The sequence below is a fragment of the Piliocolobus tephrosceles genome, chromosome 6, assembly GCF_002776525.5.
Source record: "Piliocolobus tephrosceles isolate RC106 chromosome 6, ASM277652v3, whole genome shotgun sequence".
NCBI classification, from domain to species: Eukaryota; Metazoa; Chordata; class Mammalia; order Primates; family Cercopithecidae; genus Piliocolobus; species Piliocolobus tephrosceles.
The window spans coordinates 33,330,092-33,344,687 of record NC_045439.1 but is presented as its reverse complement, the minus strand read 5'-3'; the positions used below and the strand labels follow the sequence as shown (position 1 = coordinate 33,344,687).

The 14,596-nt window shown below is 42.1% G+C and overlaps 1 protein-coding gene across 6 annotated transcripts in view; it reads left to right on the top strand.

Moving 5' to 3' along the window:
* The window catches only part of PSEN1 (presenilin 1), an 86,500-nt gene that overhangs the window by 43,882 nt on the left and 28,022 nt on the right, over positions 1-14,596 (top strand). For all 6 annotated transcript variants that reach the window (XM_023183166.2, XM_023183184.3, XM_023183193.2 and 3 more), the window contains 2 exons: positions 6,344-6,411; positions 12,109-12,329. In XM_023183166.2, coding sequence (XP_023038934.1) covers positions 6,344-6,411; positions 12,109-12,329 — 289 coding nt within the window. The remainder of the gene's footprint in view (positions 1-6,343; positions 6,412-12,108; positions 12,330-14,596) is intronic.

Here is a 14,596-nt window from a genome sequence, read left to right as displayed (position 1 = left end):
TCCTGGCCTTAAGTATTCTGCCTGCTTGGGCCTCCCAAAGTGCTGGGTTACAGGTGTGAGCCACCACACCCGGCCCCCCCCCGCCTTTTTTTTTTTTTTTTTTGAGACTGAGTCTTGCTTTGTCACCCAGGCTGGAGTGCCGTAATGTGATCTCAGCTCACTGCAGCCTTAGCCTCCCAAGTAGCTGGGATTACAGAGATGTGCCACCATGGCCAGCTAATTTTTGTATTTTTATTAGAGGTGGGGTTTCGCCATGTTGGCCAGGCTGGTCTTAAACCCCTGGCCTTAAGTGATCCGTCTCCCTCAGCCTCCCGAAGTGCTGGGATTACAGATGTGAGCCACCATGCCTGGCTCTTTACCCTCTTCTGGGAGTGACAACACAAATGACTTTTTATTCCACAGGTCTCTGAGGCTCTGTTTATTTTCCAATTTTTTTCACTATTGTTCTGGTTAGATAATTTCTTTTGATCTGTCTTCAAGTTTCCTGACATTTGCATTTTGTTACTAAACCTATTCAGTGAAATGTTTTTGGTTATTTTATTTTTAGTTCTAAAATTCCTATTTAGCCCTTCTTTACATTTTTTTATTCTGAAACTTAAAACTTCCCTTTCATTTTAAGAGTGTTTGCCCTTACTTCTTGGAGCATTTTTATGCTCCAAGGATGTTGATATTTTTGTTTTATTGGCCAATTGATCTGATTGGGTTAGGTCCAGCCAGCCTTGTGTGAACTGTGGTTACATTATCAGTTCATTTTTCAAAGCCTTTGCAGTGTTACTCAGATCTGCCCCATGTATATGCCATGCAGTCACCAGTCTGGGACTGGTATAGTGGGGTATAGTGGTGTTCTATTTGTAATTCGGTCGTCAGGGTCGGTGTTTGCTGTTGAGGATCATATCCATACCCGCTTACCTTGGGAATGGACCCACAAGTTTATAAACTGCTTTAAGAGATTGCTTTAATGAGTTTCTCTCTTTCTGTAATCTCCCTGTGGTTTCTTGGGCTTCCCTTTTCCATTCCTGCAGCTCAAAGTGGACTGTATCTTCCTAAAGTCAGGGCCAAAATGTGGGAGGAGAGAGAGAAATAAAGCAAGGGCTATTTGCCGCACTCTCTTGGAACTGATATTCCTCCAGTCAGAGAAAAAGGATTCCCTCCCTCTGAATTTTAGGCTTCTGCCACCCACATTAACATCACCAGAGGATTGTGTGAGGACTGGGCATACAAGAATGGAGAAAAGGGGAAAAGAAGGCCGGGCACGGTGGCTCAAGCCTGTAATCCTAGCACTTTGGGAAGCTGAGGTGGGCGGATTGCCTGAGCTCAGGAGTTCATGACCACCTTGGGCAACACGTTGAAAACCTGTCTCACTAAAATGCAAAAAATTAGCCGGGCACGGTGGCGGGCGCCTGTAGTTCAAGCTACTCAGGAGGCTGAGGCAGGAGTATTGCTTGAACCCAGGAGGCGAAGGTTGCAGTGAGCTGAGATTGTGCCACTGCACTCCAGCCTGAGTGACAGAACGAGACTCTGTCTCTAAAAAAAAGGAAGAAAAACTGGATTTTTACAGTCTCTGGGTGTTAGAAGAGCTCTTTCCTGATCCTCAAGCCAGAACTAGAGGTCTTCTGGAGCTCCCATTGTCTTGCTAATGCCCAGTCAGGTTGTGTTGAGTACAGATGGAGGAAAAAAAATGCTAGGCTCACTGCTAGTGCTTCTAATTCCCCAGCCCACCTACCTCTCGTTACTTTTCATCTTTTGCAACCAACTGCTGCCTGCTTTCTGCCCAGGTTTTGTAACTGTGTTCAGTGGGACAGAGAGAGTGGAATGTGCTTTACTCCATCTTATCTGGAATCTTTCTTAATATATTTTTTGTCACATTTGTGCATCTTTTATCCATTGTTTATTTTGTTTTATTTTATTTTTTGAGATGGAGTCTCGGTCTCTTGCCCAGGCTGGAGTGTAGTGGTGTGATCTTGGCTCACTGCAACCTCCGCCTTCTGGGTTCAGGTGATTCTCCTGCCTCAGCTCCCAAGTCGTTGGGATTACCGGTACCTGCCACCATGCCTGGCTAATTTTTGCCTTTTTAGTAGAGGTTTTGCCATGTTGCCCAGGCTGGTCTCGAACTTCTGACCTCCGGTGATCCACTGGCCTCAGCCTCCCAAACTGCTGGGACTACAGGCCTGAGCCATCATGCCCAGCCCTATCCTTCATTTTAGACAGTTTAAGAGGTTTGTATTCAGCCAGATTTCCACACTGACTTGTTCATTTGTGTTGTGATGTTTTTTAATGTTCAAGTCTTAGCACGCACAAACAATTATATAGAAACAAGTTGTTTACTTTGACTCCCAATATTAGTAAAAGGAGCTTTTGAGTCAGAGATCAGTAACTTGCCAGAGCCTGTTTGGAAATAAACCCTGAGGATTTCTCCTATCAGTGGTTGGTTATGCAATGTCTATGGCAAGCCCTAGAAGCTAAAAGACCAAACCTTAAAATGTTAGAAACAGAAAAGGCAGTTAATTATTATACATAATTTGTTATAAAAGGAACTATAACTTACTAAAGTCAGATGATTTCTGGCCTTGACGGTTTAGGGTTGAGAGAAGATACTGTTGTATACTGAAGCAGGGCTGTTTTCTTTCATATCCTTTAGCACAGGAAAGCAGAACTAGGGATTTTTGCAAGATGAGAAAGCCCTGTTTAAATGTGTGTGTATAACATAGTAATAAAAGAAATGCATATGAAAATAACAAATCAACATATTTGGCATATTGACTTTGTCAAGATTAATCTTTTTTTGTCAAGTAACTAAGCCAAATTAAATCAGTAATTAGAAAAACTTTGTACACTGATTTAGTAATCTTGCTTTTATGATATACTCTAAAGAAGGAATTAGAAATGCAGAAAAATATTTGTGAAGTAGGATGTTCATTTTAGCGTAAATTAAAATTGGGGAAAGAAAGGGAAAACAATACAGATTCCATGCATAAGGCAAAGGTTCAATTGTGGGTTTATCCATGTGAGTAGACTATTATTTTGTCATTTAAAAATCATAGTTTCAGCTGGGTGCAGTGGCTCATGCCTGTAATCCCAGCACTTTGGGAGGCTGAGGTGGGTGGATCACCTGAGATCGGAAGTTCGAGACTGGCCTGACCAACATGGAGCAATCCTATCTCTACTAAAAATGCAAAAAAATTAGCCGGGCATGGTGGCGAGCGCCTGTAATCCCAGCTACTCGGGAGGCTGAGGCAGGAGAATCACTTGAATCTGGGAGGCAGAGGTTGCGGTGAGATTGTGCTGTTGCACTCCAGCCTGGGCAACAAGAGCAAAATTCCATCTCTGAATGAATGAATGAATGAATGAATGAACGAACGAACGAATGTATGTATGTATGTTTCAAGCCAGGTGCAGTGGCACGCACCTGTAGACCCAGTTACTTGGGACCCTGAGACAAGATGATTGCTTGAGCCCAGGTTTTCCAGTCTAGCCTGGGAAACATAGTGAGACCCCGGTCTCTTAAAAAAAAATCATATTTTCAAATAATATTTGGTGGCATGAGAATATGTTTGTAATAAAAGATTATGTTTGTGAAAGCAGAATGTAAACAGTACACTAGTTGATTCTCACTGTTAAAAGGTCTTTACACACGCCTATACATGCAGATAGAAAACATGTCTGAAAAGGAAATGGTTTTGTTTTGTTTTGTTTCATACTGTTTTTCTGAGACAGAGTCTCACTTTGTCACCCAGGCTGGAATGTAGTGACGCTATCTCGGCTCACTGCACCCTCCACCTCCTGGGTTCAAGCAATCCTCCCACCTCAACCTCCCTAGTAGCTGGGGCTACAGGCGCCCGCCACCACGCCTGGCTAATTTTCGTATTTTTAGTAGAGATGGGGTTTTGGCATGTTGGTCAGGCTGGTCTCAAACTCCTGACCTCAGGCAATCCACCTGCTTCAGCCTCTCACACTGCTGGGATAACAAGCATGAGCCACTGTGCCTGGCCTGAAAAGGAAATGTTGGTATTAATTTTGGTTGTCACTGCCCATTAGAATAGTTTTCTTCTTTTAGTGTTTCTGTGTTTCTTAAATGTTATAAGCATATGTTACTTTTGATCCAGAAAAATGCTATTTTTAAAATAAACAAGACTGGGCATGGTGACTCTCACCAGTCTGTCTGAGACCAGAGGATCACTTGAAGCCAGGAGTTCAAAACCAGTTTGGGCAACAAAATGAGACCCCCACCTCTACAAAAAAAAAAAAAAAAAATTGAAAAGCTGGGCGTGGTGTACCCACGCCTGTAGTCCTAGGTGCTGGGGAGTCTGAGGTGAGAGTGTGGCTTGAGCCCAGTGGTTTGAGATTGCAGTGAGCTGTGATCGTGCCACTGTACCCCAGCCTGGGCGAACACAGCGAGACCCTATCTCAAAAAATAATAAATAAAAATTTGGGGGCTCGTATAAGGTACAGTTAAAAAAAATTAAAATTAGACCAGGCACGGTGGCACACGCCTGTAATCCCAGCACTGTGGGAGGTTAAGGAGGGTGGATCACTTGAGATCAGGAGTTCAAGACCAGCCTGGCCAACATGGTGAAACCTCGTCTCTAATAAAAATACAAAAATTAACTGGGCGTGGTGGTGGGTGCCTGTAATCCCAGCTACTCAGGAAGCTAAGGCAGGAGAATTACTTGAATCTGGGAGGTGGAGGTTGTGGTGAACCAAGACCGTGCCACTGCACTCCAGCCTGGGCAACAGAGTGAGGCTTCATCTCCCAAAAATAAATAAATAAAATTAAAAAAAGAAATAAGAACTTATCTCCTTCTTCCCTTGCCAAAAAACCAAGGTGAAAAGCATCTCTCAAGAAAGATGAGAATTTCAATTATTTAATATTTATTCTGGTTATTAATTTAAAGCTTAATATGGAATCCCAGCATACATCTCCCACTGTTAATGTCTGTCTTGGCCAAGACAGACAAGTTTTAAAGAGTGAGATAAAATTTAGGCTAAAGTCGAAGTATTTGGAGGGAAATATACAGGTGTTCTCAGCTTACTTTTTTTGTTTTTTTGAGATGGAGTCTTACTCTGTTTCTCAGGCTGGAGTGCAGTGACGTGATCTCAGCTCTCCACAACCTCTGCCTCCTGGGTTGAAGTGGTTCTCCTGCCTCAGCCTACCGAATAGCTGGAACTGCAGGCATGTGTCACCACGCCCGGCTAATTTTTGTATTTTTAGTAGAGACGGGGTTTCACCATATTGGCCAGGCTGGTCTTGAACTCCTGACCTCGTGATCTGCCCACCTTGGCATCCCAAAGTGCCGGAATTACAGGCGTGTGTCACCACGCCTGACTTCTCAGTTTACTTTGATATGTATTAATAATAACAAAGACTAATGGATGAGGAGCTAGAAAGAAATTTTATAAACCAAGTACTGCAAAATATGAATGGTAGACTCTGGGTGATATATGGGTATTCACTGTAAAATTTATTAAATTTTGCTGTGTGTTTGAACATTTTTGTAACAAAATGTTGGAAAAGTTTTGTGGAAGAACACCAGAAACAACTTTGTTGTATTGTATAGTCAACTTAATTTAGAATATTCAAATGTTGGCCAGGCACGGTGGCTCATGCCTGTAATCCTAGCACTTTGGGAGGCCAAGGCAGGCAGATCACCTGAGGTCGGGAGTTCAAGACCAGCCTGACCAACATGGAGAAACCCTGTCTCTACTAAAAATACAAAATTAGCCAGGCGTAGTGGTGCATGTCTGTAATCCCAGCTACTTGGGAGGCTGAGGTGGGAGAATTGCTTGAATCCAGGAGGCAGAGGTGGTGGTGAGCCGAGATCGTGCCATTGCACTCCATTCTGGGCAACAAGAGCGAAACTCCATCTCAAAAAAAAAAAAAAAAAAAGAATATTCAACTGTCCACGAAGTACCAATATCTAGGTAAAGCCATTCTGTTGGCCTTTCCCAAGTTGTACTATTTTATAAAGTTGTTTTAAAGAGAGATGTGGGCCGGGCATGGTGGTGCACATCTGTAATCTCAGCACTTTGGGAGCCTGAAGCGGGTGGATCACTTGAGGTCAGGAGTTTGAGACCAGCCTGGGCAACATGGCAAAACCTGTATTTTACTAAAAATACAAAAATTAGCCTAGCGTGGTGTCACACACGTGTGGTTCCACCTACTCAGGAGGCTTAAGCACGAGAATTGCTTGAACCCAGGAGGCAGAGGTTGCAGTGAGCTGAGATCACGCCACTGCACTCCAGTCTGGGTGACAAAGTGAGACCCCATCTCAAAAAAGAAAAAAAAATTTGTACTTTTTAAGGGTTGTGGGACCTGTTAATTATATTGAAATGCTTTCTTTTCTAGGTCATCCATGCCTGGCTTATTATATCATCTCTATTGTTGCTGTTCTTTTTTTCATTCATTTATTTGGGGTAAGTCGTGCAATTTTTGATCTGTCTTTCGGAATTAACTACATTTGTGCTCTGTAGCCATCACTTAAAAGCATGTACTTTGTTGAAGAATTACTCTGAAGTTTTAATTGTTTCCACATTTAGGTCATACTTGGTACATAAAAGACAAGTCAGTATTACTAATTGAGACATTCTTCTGTTGCTCCTTGCTTATAATAAGTAGAACTGAAAGAACTTAAGACTGCAGTTAATTCTAAGCCTTTTTGAAGATTATATATTCTTCTAGTAGAAGTCTGAATCAGAATGTTAAGAAAGGGTTTTAAGAATGTATAAAAACCAGAGTAATTGATTTTCATACTTCTGTATTTTTTTCGGTGACTCTTTTCTTTCAAACGAAATCTTATATGAAATTTTCATATATAATATAGAAAAAAGTGGATCTGGTCTGTCAAAGAGAATAGTGAAGCTCAGAGATGTGCCAGCCTGGCCTTTTTCTCAGCTCAAGTGGCAGAATACAGTTTGTAAACAATTGCACTAGCTCTTAAATTCAAAGAGGCAGTAAAACTAATAAATAAATTGGAGAGTTATCTCTTTGGTAGAGGGTTAAAGGAAATAACTACAGACAAAAGAAGCAAATGTTAGAATCTATGTGAAATGGATGATATTCTAGAAAAAAAATTATCAAAACTGACCCCTGAAGAGAGAGAAAATTTAAACAGAGCAAAGAAGAAATACAGAAAGTTACGAAGACGTTTCCACCCCACCTGCACAAATAACAATAGTACCGGGCCCCAGTGGATTCATGGGGAAATTCTGTTAAACGTTTATTTAAGGAATGGTAACTCTAATACTAAGTGTTCCAGAACATACAAAAAGAAAAAAAGGTTAAAGAAGCCAGCATAACATTGATAACTAAAGCCTTACAAGTTACCAAGTAAAAGAAAACTATTGGTCAGTTATATTTATTGATCTCAAAAGAATAACAGAATATTAGGAGAATTCAGCAATAGATAAAAAGAATAATACTTTTTTTTGAGTCTCACTCTGTCGCCCAGGCTGGAGTGCAGTGGCATGATCTCAGCTCACTGCCACCCCCACCTCCTGGATTCAAGCGATTCTCCTGCCTCAACCCCCCGAGTAGCTGGGACTACAGGTGCGCATCACCACGCCCAGCTAATTTTTGTATTTTTAGTAGGGACAGGGTTTCACCATGTTGGCAAGGATGGTGTCGATCTGCTGACCTCGTGATCCACCTTGGCCTCCCAAAGTACTGGGATTACAGGCGTGAGCCACTGCACCCTGCCATAATAATACATCTGACCAAGTGGAGTTTGTTTGCAGAATGGAAGACTGCTTCATTATAAGTTACCATATCACTAGATCATCATCTCTGTACGTGCTAAAAGGCATTTGATGATTCCACATGTGTTCTTGATCAGATTCCTTAATAAAACAAATAGATGGGGTCGGGTGTGGTGGCTCATGCTTATAATCTCAATACTCTGGGAGGCTAAGGTAGGAAGATAGCTTGAGGTTGAGAGTTGGATACCAACCTGTGCAACGTAACAAGACTTTGCCTCTACAAAAAATAAATTAGCTAATTGTGGTGTGTGCCTGTAGTTCTAGCTGCACGGGAGACTAAGGTGGGAGGATGGCTTGACCCCAGGAATTCAAGGCTGTAGTGAGCTATGATTGCACCGCTGCACTCCAGTCTCTAAAAATAAATAAATAAATAAATCTCTAACATTATAAAATGTATGCATCTCATTCTAAAGGCCAATGTCATCCTCATAGGGAAACTAGAAACTTGCCTACTAAGGTCAGGAATGAGATGGAGGTTTTCTTTTCTCCCCCTCCCCTCCCCTCCCCTCCCCTCCCCTCCTCTCCCCTCCCCTCTTCTCTTCTCTTCTCTTCTTTTTTTGTTTTTTTCTGAGACAGAGTCTTACTCTGTCATCCAGGCTGGAGTGCAATGGTGTGATTTCAGCTCACAGGAACCTCCGCCTCCCGGGTTCAAGCAATTCTCCTGCCTCAAGGCCTCCCAAGTAGCTGGGATTACAGGAGCCTGCCACCATGCCCGGCTGATTTTTGTATTTTTAGTAGAGCAGGGGTTTCACCATGTTGGCCAGGCTAGTCTTGAATTCCTGACCTCAGGTGATCTGCCTGCCTCCGCCTCCCAAAATGCTGGGATTACAGGCGTGAGCCACTGTGCCCGGCTGAGATGAAAGTTTTCTTTATCACCAATTATCTAGCATTGCTCTAGAGGGACTATCAAACACAGTTAAATAAGAGAAAGAAATAAGAACTATATAATTTGGAAAAGAAGGTTAAATTACCAATATTTGGAGATAAAATGATTGTTTACTTTGTTTTAGAACTAACCGAAAACCAATTCAAATTACTCAGTAAGTTTGGTAAGGCAATTGATTACAAAATTAAACAAAAATACCCTGGCTGTGTGCCGTGGCTCGTGCCTGTAATCCCAGCACTTTGGGAGGCTGAGGTGGGTGGATTACCTGAGGTCAGGAGTTGGAGACCAGCCTGGCCAACATAGTGAAACCCCACCTCTACTAAAAATACAAAAAATTAGCCGGGCATGGTGGTGGGTGCCTGTAATCCCAACTACGTGGGAGGCTGAGGCAGGAGAATGGCGTGGAGGTTGCAGTGAGCCGAGATTGCACCATTGCACTCCAGCCTGGGCAACGAGAGTGAAACTCTGTCTCAAAAAAGTAAAATAAAATGAAAACACAAATCAATAACCTTCACATAAACAGTAGTTAGAAAACATAATAAAAGGACAAGTCCCATTTATGATAGCAGCAAAAAAGATTAAATATCTATGAGTAAACAAGAATTGTGCAAGCCCTGGACACTGGTGAAGCAGAAGTGCCAGCTGAGGTCCTGCCCCCAGCTCCCCTTAAACTGAGCAGTGTGGGGAACATCTTGCACAGGCTGCTGACTGCCTTCCAAGAAGCCCTTGACCTTTACCATGTGTTGGTCTCCCGTGACTGGGTAGGCACTGAGCAGTAGCATGTGTAGACTGAGCTGGCCTCTACCTTCCTTTGGATCCACAGCCAGTTGTAGGCCAACAACTGGGTGGATGGGTCTGATGTGGCTCCAGGCCCTCTCCAGCTCAGGTTACCCCTTCTTACATACATTGTACTCAGGCTGTGCAGAGGAGGGCAGGGGCACTGAGGGCCAGCAGTCCCTGTTCCTGCTTCTGAAGAAATAGATATTTTAAGTGAATAAAGTGACAGCTTAGAGGAGTGAAAAAAAGATAATATGCAAGATCTGTTATTGAGAAATTTTAAGGCTGGGTGTGGTGGCTCACACTTGTAGTCCCACCTATTTGGGAGGCCGAGGTGGGAGGATCCTTTGAGCCCAGGGGTTCTAGACCAGCCTGGGCAACATGGTGAAACTCCATCTCTACAAAACATACAAAACTTAGCCAGGCGTGGTGGTGTATGCCTATAGTCCCAGTTGCTTGGGAGGCTGAGGCAGGAGGATGATTTGAGCCAAGGACGTTGGGGCTGCAGTGAACTATGATTGTGCGCTCTATCCAGGGTGACAGACCTTGCCTCTATTAAAAAAATTAAAATATGCTATCATTTGTGTCAAGTAGAAAAGTATATGTATGGTATGTATAGACTTTCTGGAAAGATGTACATGAAATTAATAATAGTGCTTTCCAGCCAGGCACAGTGGCTCGCACCTGTAATCTCAACATTTTTGGAGGTGGAGACGGGGATTGCTTGAGCCTAGGACTTCATAGACAGCCTGGGCAACATAGCAAGACCCCATCTCAAGAAAAAATAGTGCTTTCCTCTAGAGGGGGAACCGTGGAACACAATGGGGAGAAAACCTACTTTTCACAGTGTCTGTTGTGAATTTTATATCTTATTCATGTGTTACCTAGGCAAAGATTAATAAATAGGTTTTTTTGTTTGTTTTTGTTTTAGTTCGAGGATACCGGAAATGCTTAATATAAATATCTACATTGTCCAGAAATTTCAATGTTTACTCTATTTTGGAATTTCAGAGTGGGAGAGGAATCATCTTTCTGGACAGTACCTGAAACTCAAAGTTTATGCCTAAAGGCGTGCTTGCTTTCTCCTCAGTTACCTCAGGCATCTTCTGTAGTTGCAATCTTTTTGTTATTAGATGGTGGATTTTTTCTCCCCAAAATTAAAATAGCGTTTTCTTCATTATAGAAATACTGAATAGTCATTGTTTTTTTAAAAAGACGTTATGTAAGATTATAAAGAAGAAAAATGACCAGATTCCCACCACCTAAAGATAAGTCCTGTCATGCTTTCAGGAATTAATATATCAATTTCTCATCCACTCTTCTCTCACACTATTTTGCACAAATGGGATCATAAATGGGATCCTATATTGTGTATATATAAAAGCGTGTGTGTGTGTGTGTGTGTGTGTGTGTATGATGATTCTTCTCCCACTTTGAAGGAGAAAGAAAGCACACCTTTAAGCATAAGCTTTGGGTTTCAGATACTATCCGAAAAGACGATTTATCTCCCACTTTGAAATTCCAAAATACATACATACATACATACATACATATATATATATATATATATATTTTTTTTTTTTTTCTCTTTTCTTTTTTAGAGTTAGAGTCTTGTTCTGTTGCCCAGGCTGGAGTGTAGTAGTGTCATCATAGCTCACACAGCCTCCAACTCCCAGATTTGAGCTATCTTCCTGCCCCAGCCTCCTGAGTAGCTGGGACTGCAGGCATGTGCCATCACCTTTAGCTAATTTTAAAATGTTTTTGTAGTGGTAGAGTCTCACTGTGTTGCCCAGGCTGGTCTGGAATTCTTGGCCTCAAGTTCCTCCCACCTCAGCCTCCCAAAGTGCTGGGATTAGAGCATAAGCCACTGTGCCTATCCTGCATGTATCTATTTTTAATGACTGCTAAATCTCATTGTATGAAAATTTATGTCCTAGCTATAAAATTTTTTAGCACGTGTTTAATTTTTTCTAATTTCAGATGTTTTAAACAATATTTCCCAAAGTATAGTATGGTATTTTAGGTATTATATGATCTTTTTTCCTTTTTGTACTTATTTTTATAGTTATGGCCTGTGCAGCTGATTTCCCATTTATATGAATGATACAGAGCTTCCTGTTAAGAAAAAGTTCAGCTTGGGAAAAAAAAGTAAATTGTTCAACTTGAGGGAAAACAGTGAATTAATTGGCCAGGCACCATGGCTCATGCTTGTAATCCCAGCACTTTGGGAGGCTGAGGCAGGTGGATTGCTTGAACCCAGGAGTTTTAGATCAACCTAGGCAAACATGGTGAAATCCTATCTCTACAAAAAAAATTAGAAAAATTAGTTGGGCATGGTGGCACACACCTGTTGTCCCAGCTACTTAGGAGGCTGAGCTGGGAGGACCACCTGATCTCCAGAGGTCAAGACTGCAGTGAGCCATGATTGCACCCTTTTACTCCAGCCTGGGCAACAAAATGAGACCCTGGCTCAAAAAAAAAAAAACCAAAAAAAAACCCAACAAAAAAGAGTAAATTAATTAAAGGAAAGTATTAAATAAATAATAGCACAGTTGATATAGGTTATGGTAAAATTATAAAGGTGGGATATGAATATATGAATAATGTTTGGGAGCCATCACATTATTCTAAATAATGTTTTGATGAAAAGTATTGTACATAAATCTTTTAAAATCTGTTTAATTTTTTTTCAGGGAAGTGTTTAAAACCTATAACGTTGCTGTGGACTACATTACTGTTGCACTCCTCATCTGGAATTTTGGTGTGGTGGGAATGATTTCCATTCACTGGAAAGGTCCACTTCGACTCCAGCAGGCATATCTCATTATGATTAGTGCCCTCATGGCCCTGGTGTTTATCAAGTACCTCCCTGAATGGACTGCGTGGCTCATCTTGGCTGTGATTTCAGTATATGGTAAAACCCAAGACTGATAATTTGTTTGTCACAGGAATGCCCCATTGGAGTGTTTTCTTTCCTCGTCTCTTCATCTTGATTTAGAGAAAATAGTAAAATGTACATCCCATAACTCTTCAGTAAATCATTATTAATTCGCTATAGTAACTTTTTCATTTGAAGATTTCAGCTGGGCATGGTAGCTCATGCCTGTAATCTCAGTACTTTGGGAGGCCGAGGCAGGCAGATCACCTAAGCCCAGAGTTCAAGATCAGCCTGGGCAACATGGCAAAACCTCGTATCTACAGAAAATACAAAAATTAGCCCGGCGTGGTGGTGCATACCTGTAGTCCCAGCTACTTAGGAGGCTGAGGTGGGAGGATCGATTGAGCCCAGGAGGTCTAGGCTGCAGTGAGCCGTGATTGCATCACTGCATTCCAGCCTGGGTGACAGAACAAGACCTTGTCTCAAAAAAATTTTTGTTTTTTTTAAAAGATTTTGAGGTTTTGACAAGCTGGCCAATATGGTGAAACCCTGTCTCTACTGAAAATACAAAAATTAGCTGGGTGTGGTGGCGTTCCCCTGTAATCCCAGCAACTTGAGAGGCTGAGGCAGGAGAATTGCTTGAACCCAGGAGGAGGAGGTTGCAGTGAGCCGAGATAGTGCCACTGCACCCTAGCCTGGGTGACAGACCGAGACTCTCTCAAAAAAAAAAAACACCAAAAAACAGAGTGGTAGACACACAAAATGCTCAATTCATTTTTTAAATGATTTTTTTCCTTTATATGTTACTGCATAAGCTTTTTTCTTTTTTTTTTTTTTTGAGACAAAGTCTTGCTGTGTCACCCAGGCTGGAGTGCAGTGGTGCAATCATAGCTCACTGCAACCTTGAACTCCCAGGCTCTTGCAATCCTCCCACTTCAGCCTCTCAAGTAGCTAGAACTACAGGTGTGCACCACCATGCCTGACTAACTTTTTTATTTTTTGTAGAGAGAAGGTCTCACTATATTGCCTAGGCTGGTCTTGAACTCTTGGGCTCAAGCAATCCTCCTGCTTTGGCTTCTCAAGGTATTGGGATTATAGGTGTGAGCCACTGCATCTGGCCTCAATTCACTTTTAAAATCAAAATTAGGTTACCTACTTTTATAAGGTAATGTATGGAATTATTCTTTTAAAAATAAAACCAATTTGGACAGTGTGAGATACACATTCTACCACCAGTGTGACATGGGTCCTGAACAGTTAGAACATACTCTAGCCATTAACCCAGGCAGCTTTCAGGTACATACTGTGGGGCTATTGCCCTGTTTGAAAGCCAAAAAGAGATGCATTTTCAGAGATTAATATGTGACCCCTTCTATATTATAAGACCATGACCATACTCTCTTTTTTCTTTGTTTTTTTCTTCTAGAGACAGGATCCCTCTCTGTTATCCATGCTAGAGTACAGTGGCATGATCATGACTTACTGCAGCCTCAAACTCCTGTCCTGGGCTCAAACAATCCTCCCACCTCAGCCTCCAAAGTAGATAGAACTACAGGCATGCACTACCATGCCTAATTTAAAAAAAAAATTTTTTTTTTCAGAGATGAGATCTTACTGTGTTTCCCAGGCTTGTCTGGAACTCCTGGCCTCAAGGGATCCTCCCATCTTGGCCTTCCAAAGTGTTTGGATTACAAGCATGAGCCACTATACCCGGCCATACTTTTTTTTTTTTTTTTTTTTTTTGAGACGGAGTCTGGCTCTGTCGCGCCCAGGCTGGAGCGCAGTGGCGCAATCTCGGCTCACTGCAAGCTCCGCCTCCCAGGTTCATGCCGTTCTTCTGCCTCAGCCTCCCAAGTAGCTGGGACTACAGGCACCTGCCACCATGCCCGGCTAATTTTTTTGTATTTTTAGTGGAGACGGGGTTTCACTGTGTTAGCCAGAATGGGTCTACGATCTCCTGACCTCATGATTCACTTGCCTCAGCCTCCCAAAGTGTTGGGATTACAGGCGTGAGCCACCATGCCCGGCCTGGCCATACCCTTTTATCACTATTTACATACTTACTAAAATGTTTGGTGGCCTGTAATAGGAAACATCATCCTCGTTTGATTGACGAAGAAGTCTGTGGAAATAGGATTGAACTGGTTCTGTTCTTGTATTTGAGTAATCAGTTGTGGAACTATAGAAGTCATATACTCTCCCTGACTTTCATAATTACCTAATGTTGTATAGTACTTGATGGTTTGCAAAGTAACCATCTATTCTTGGTTAGCTGTGAGTAAGAATGTCGGGTCTGAAGACAG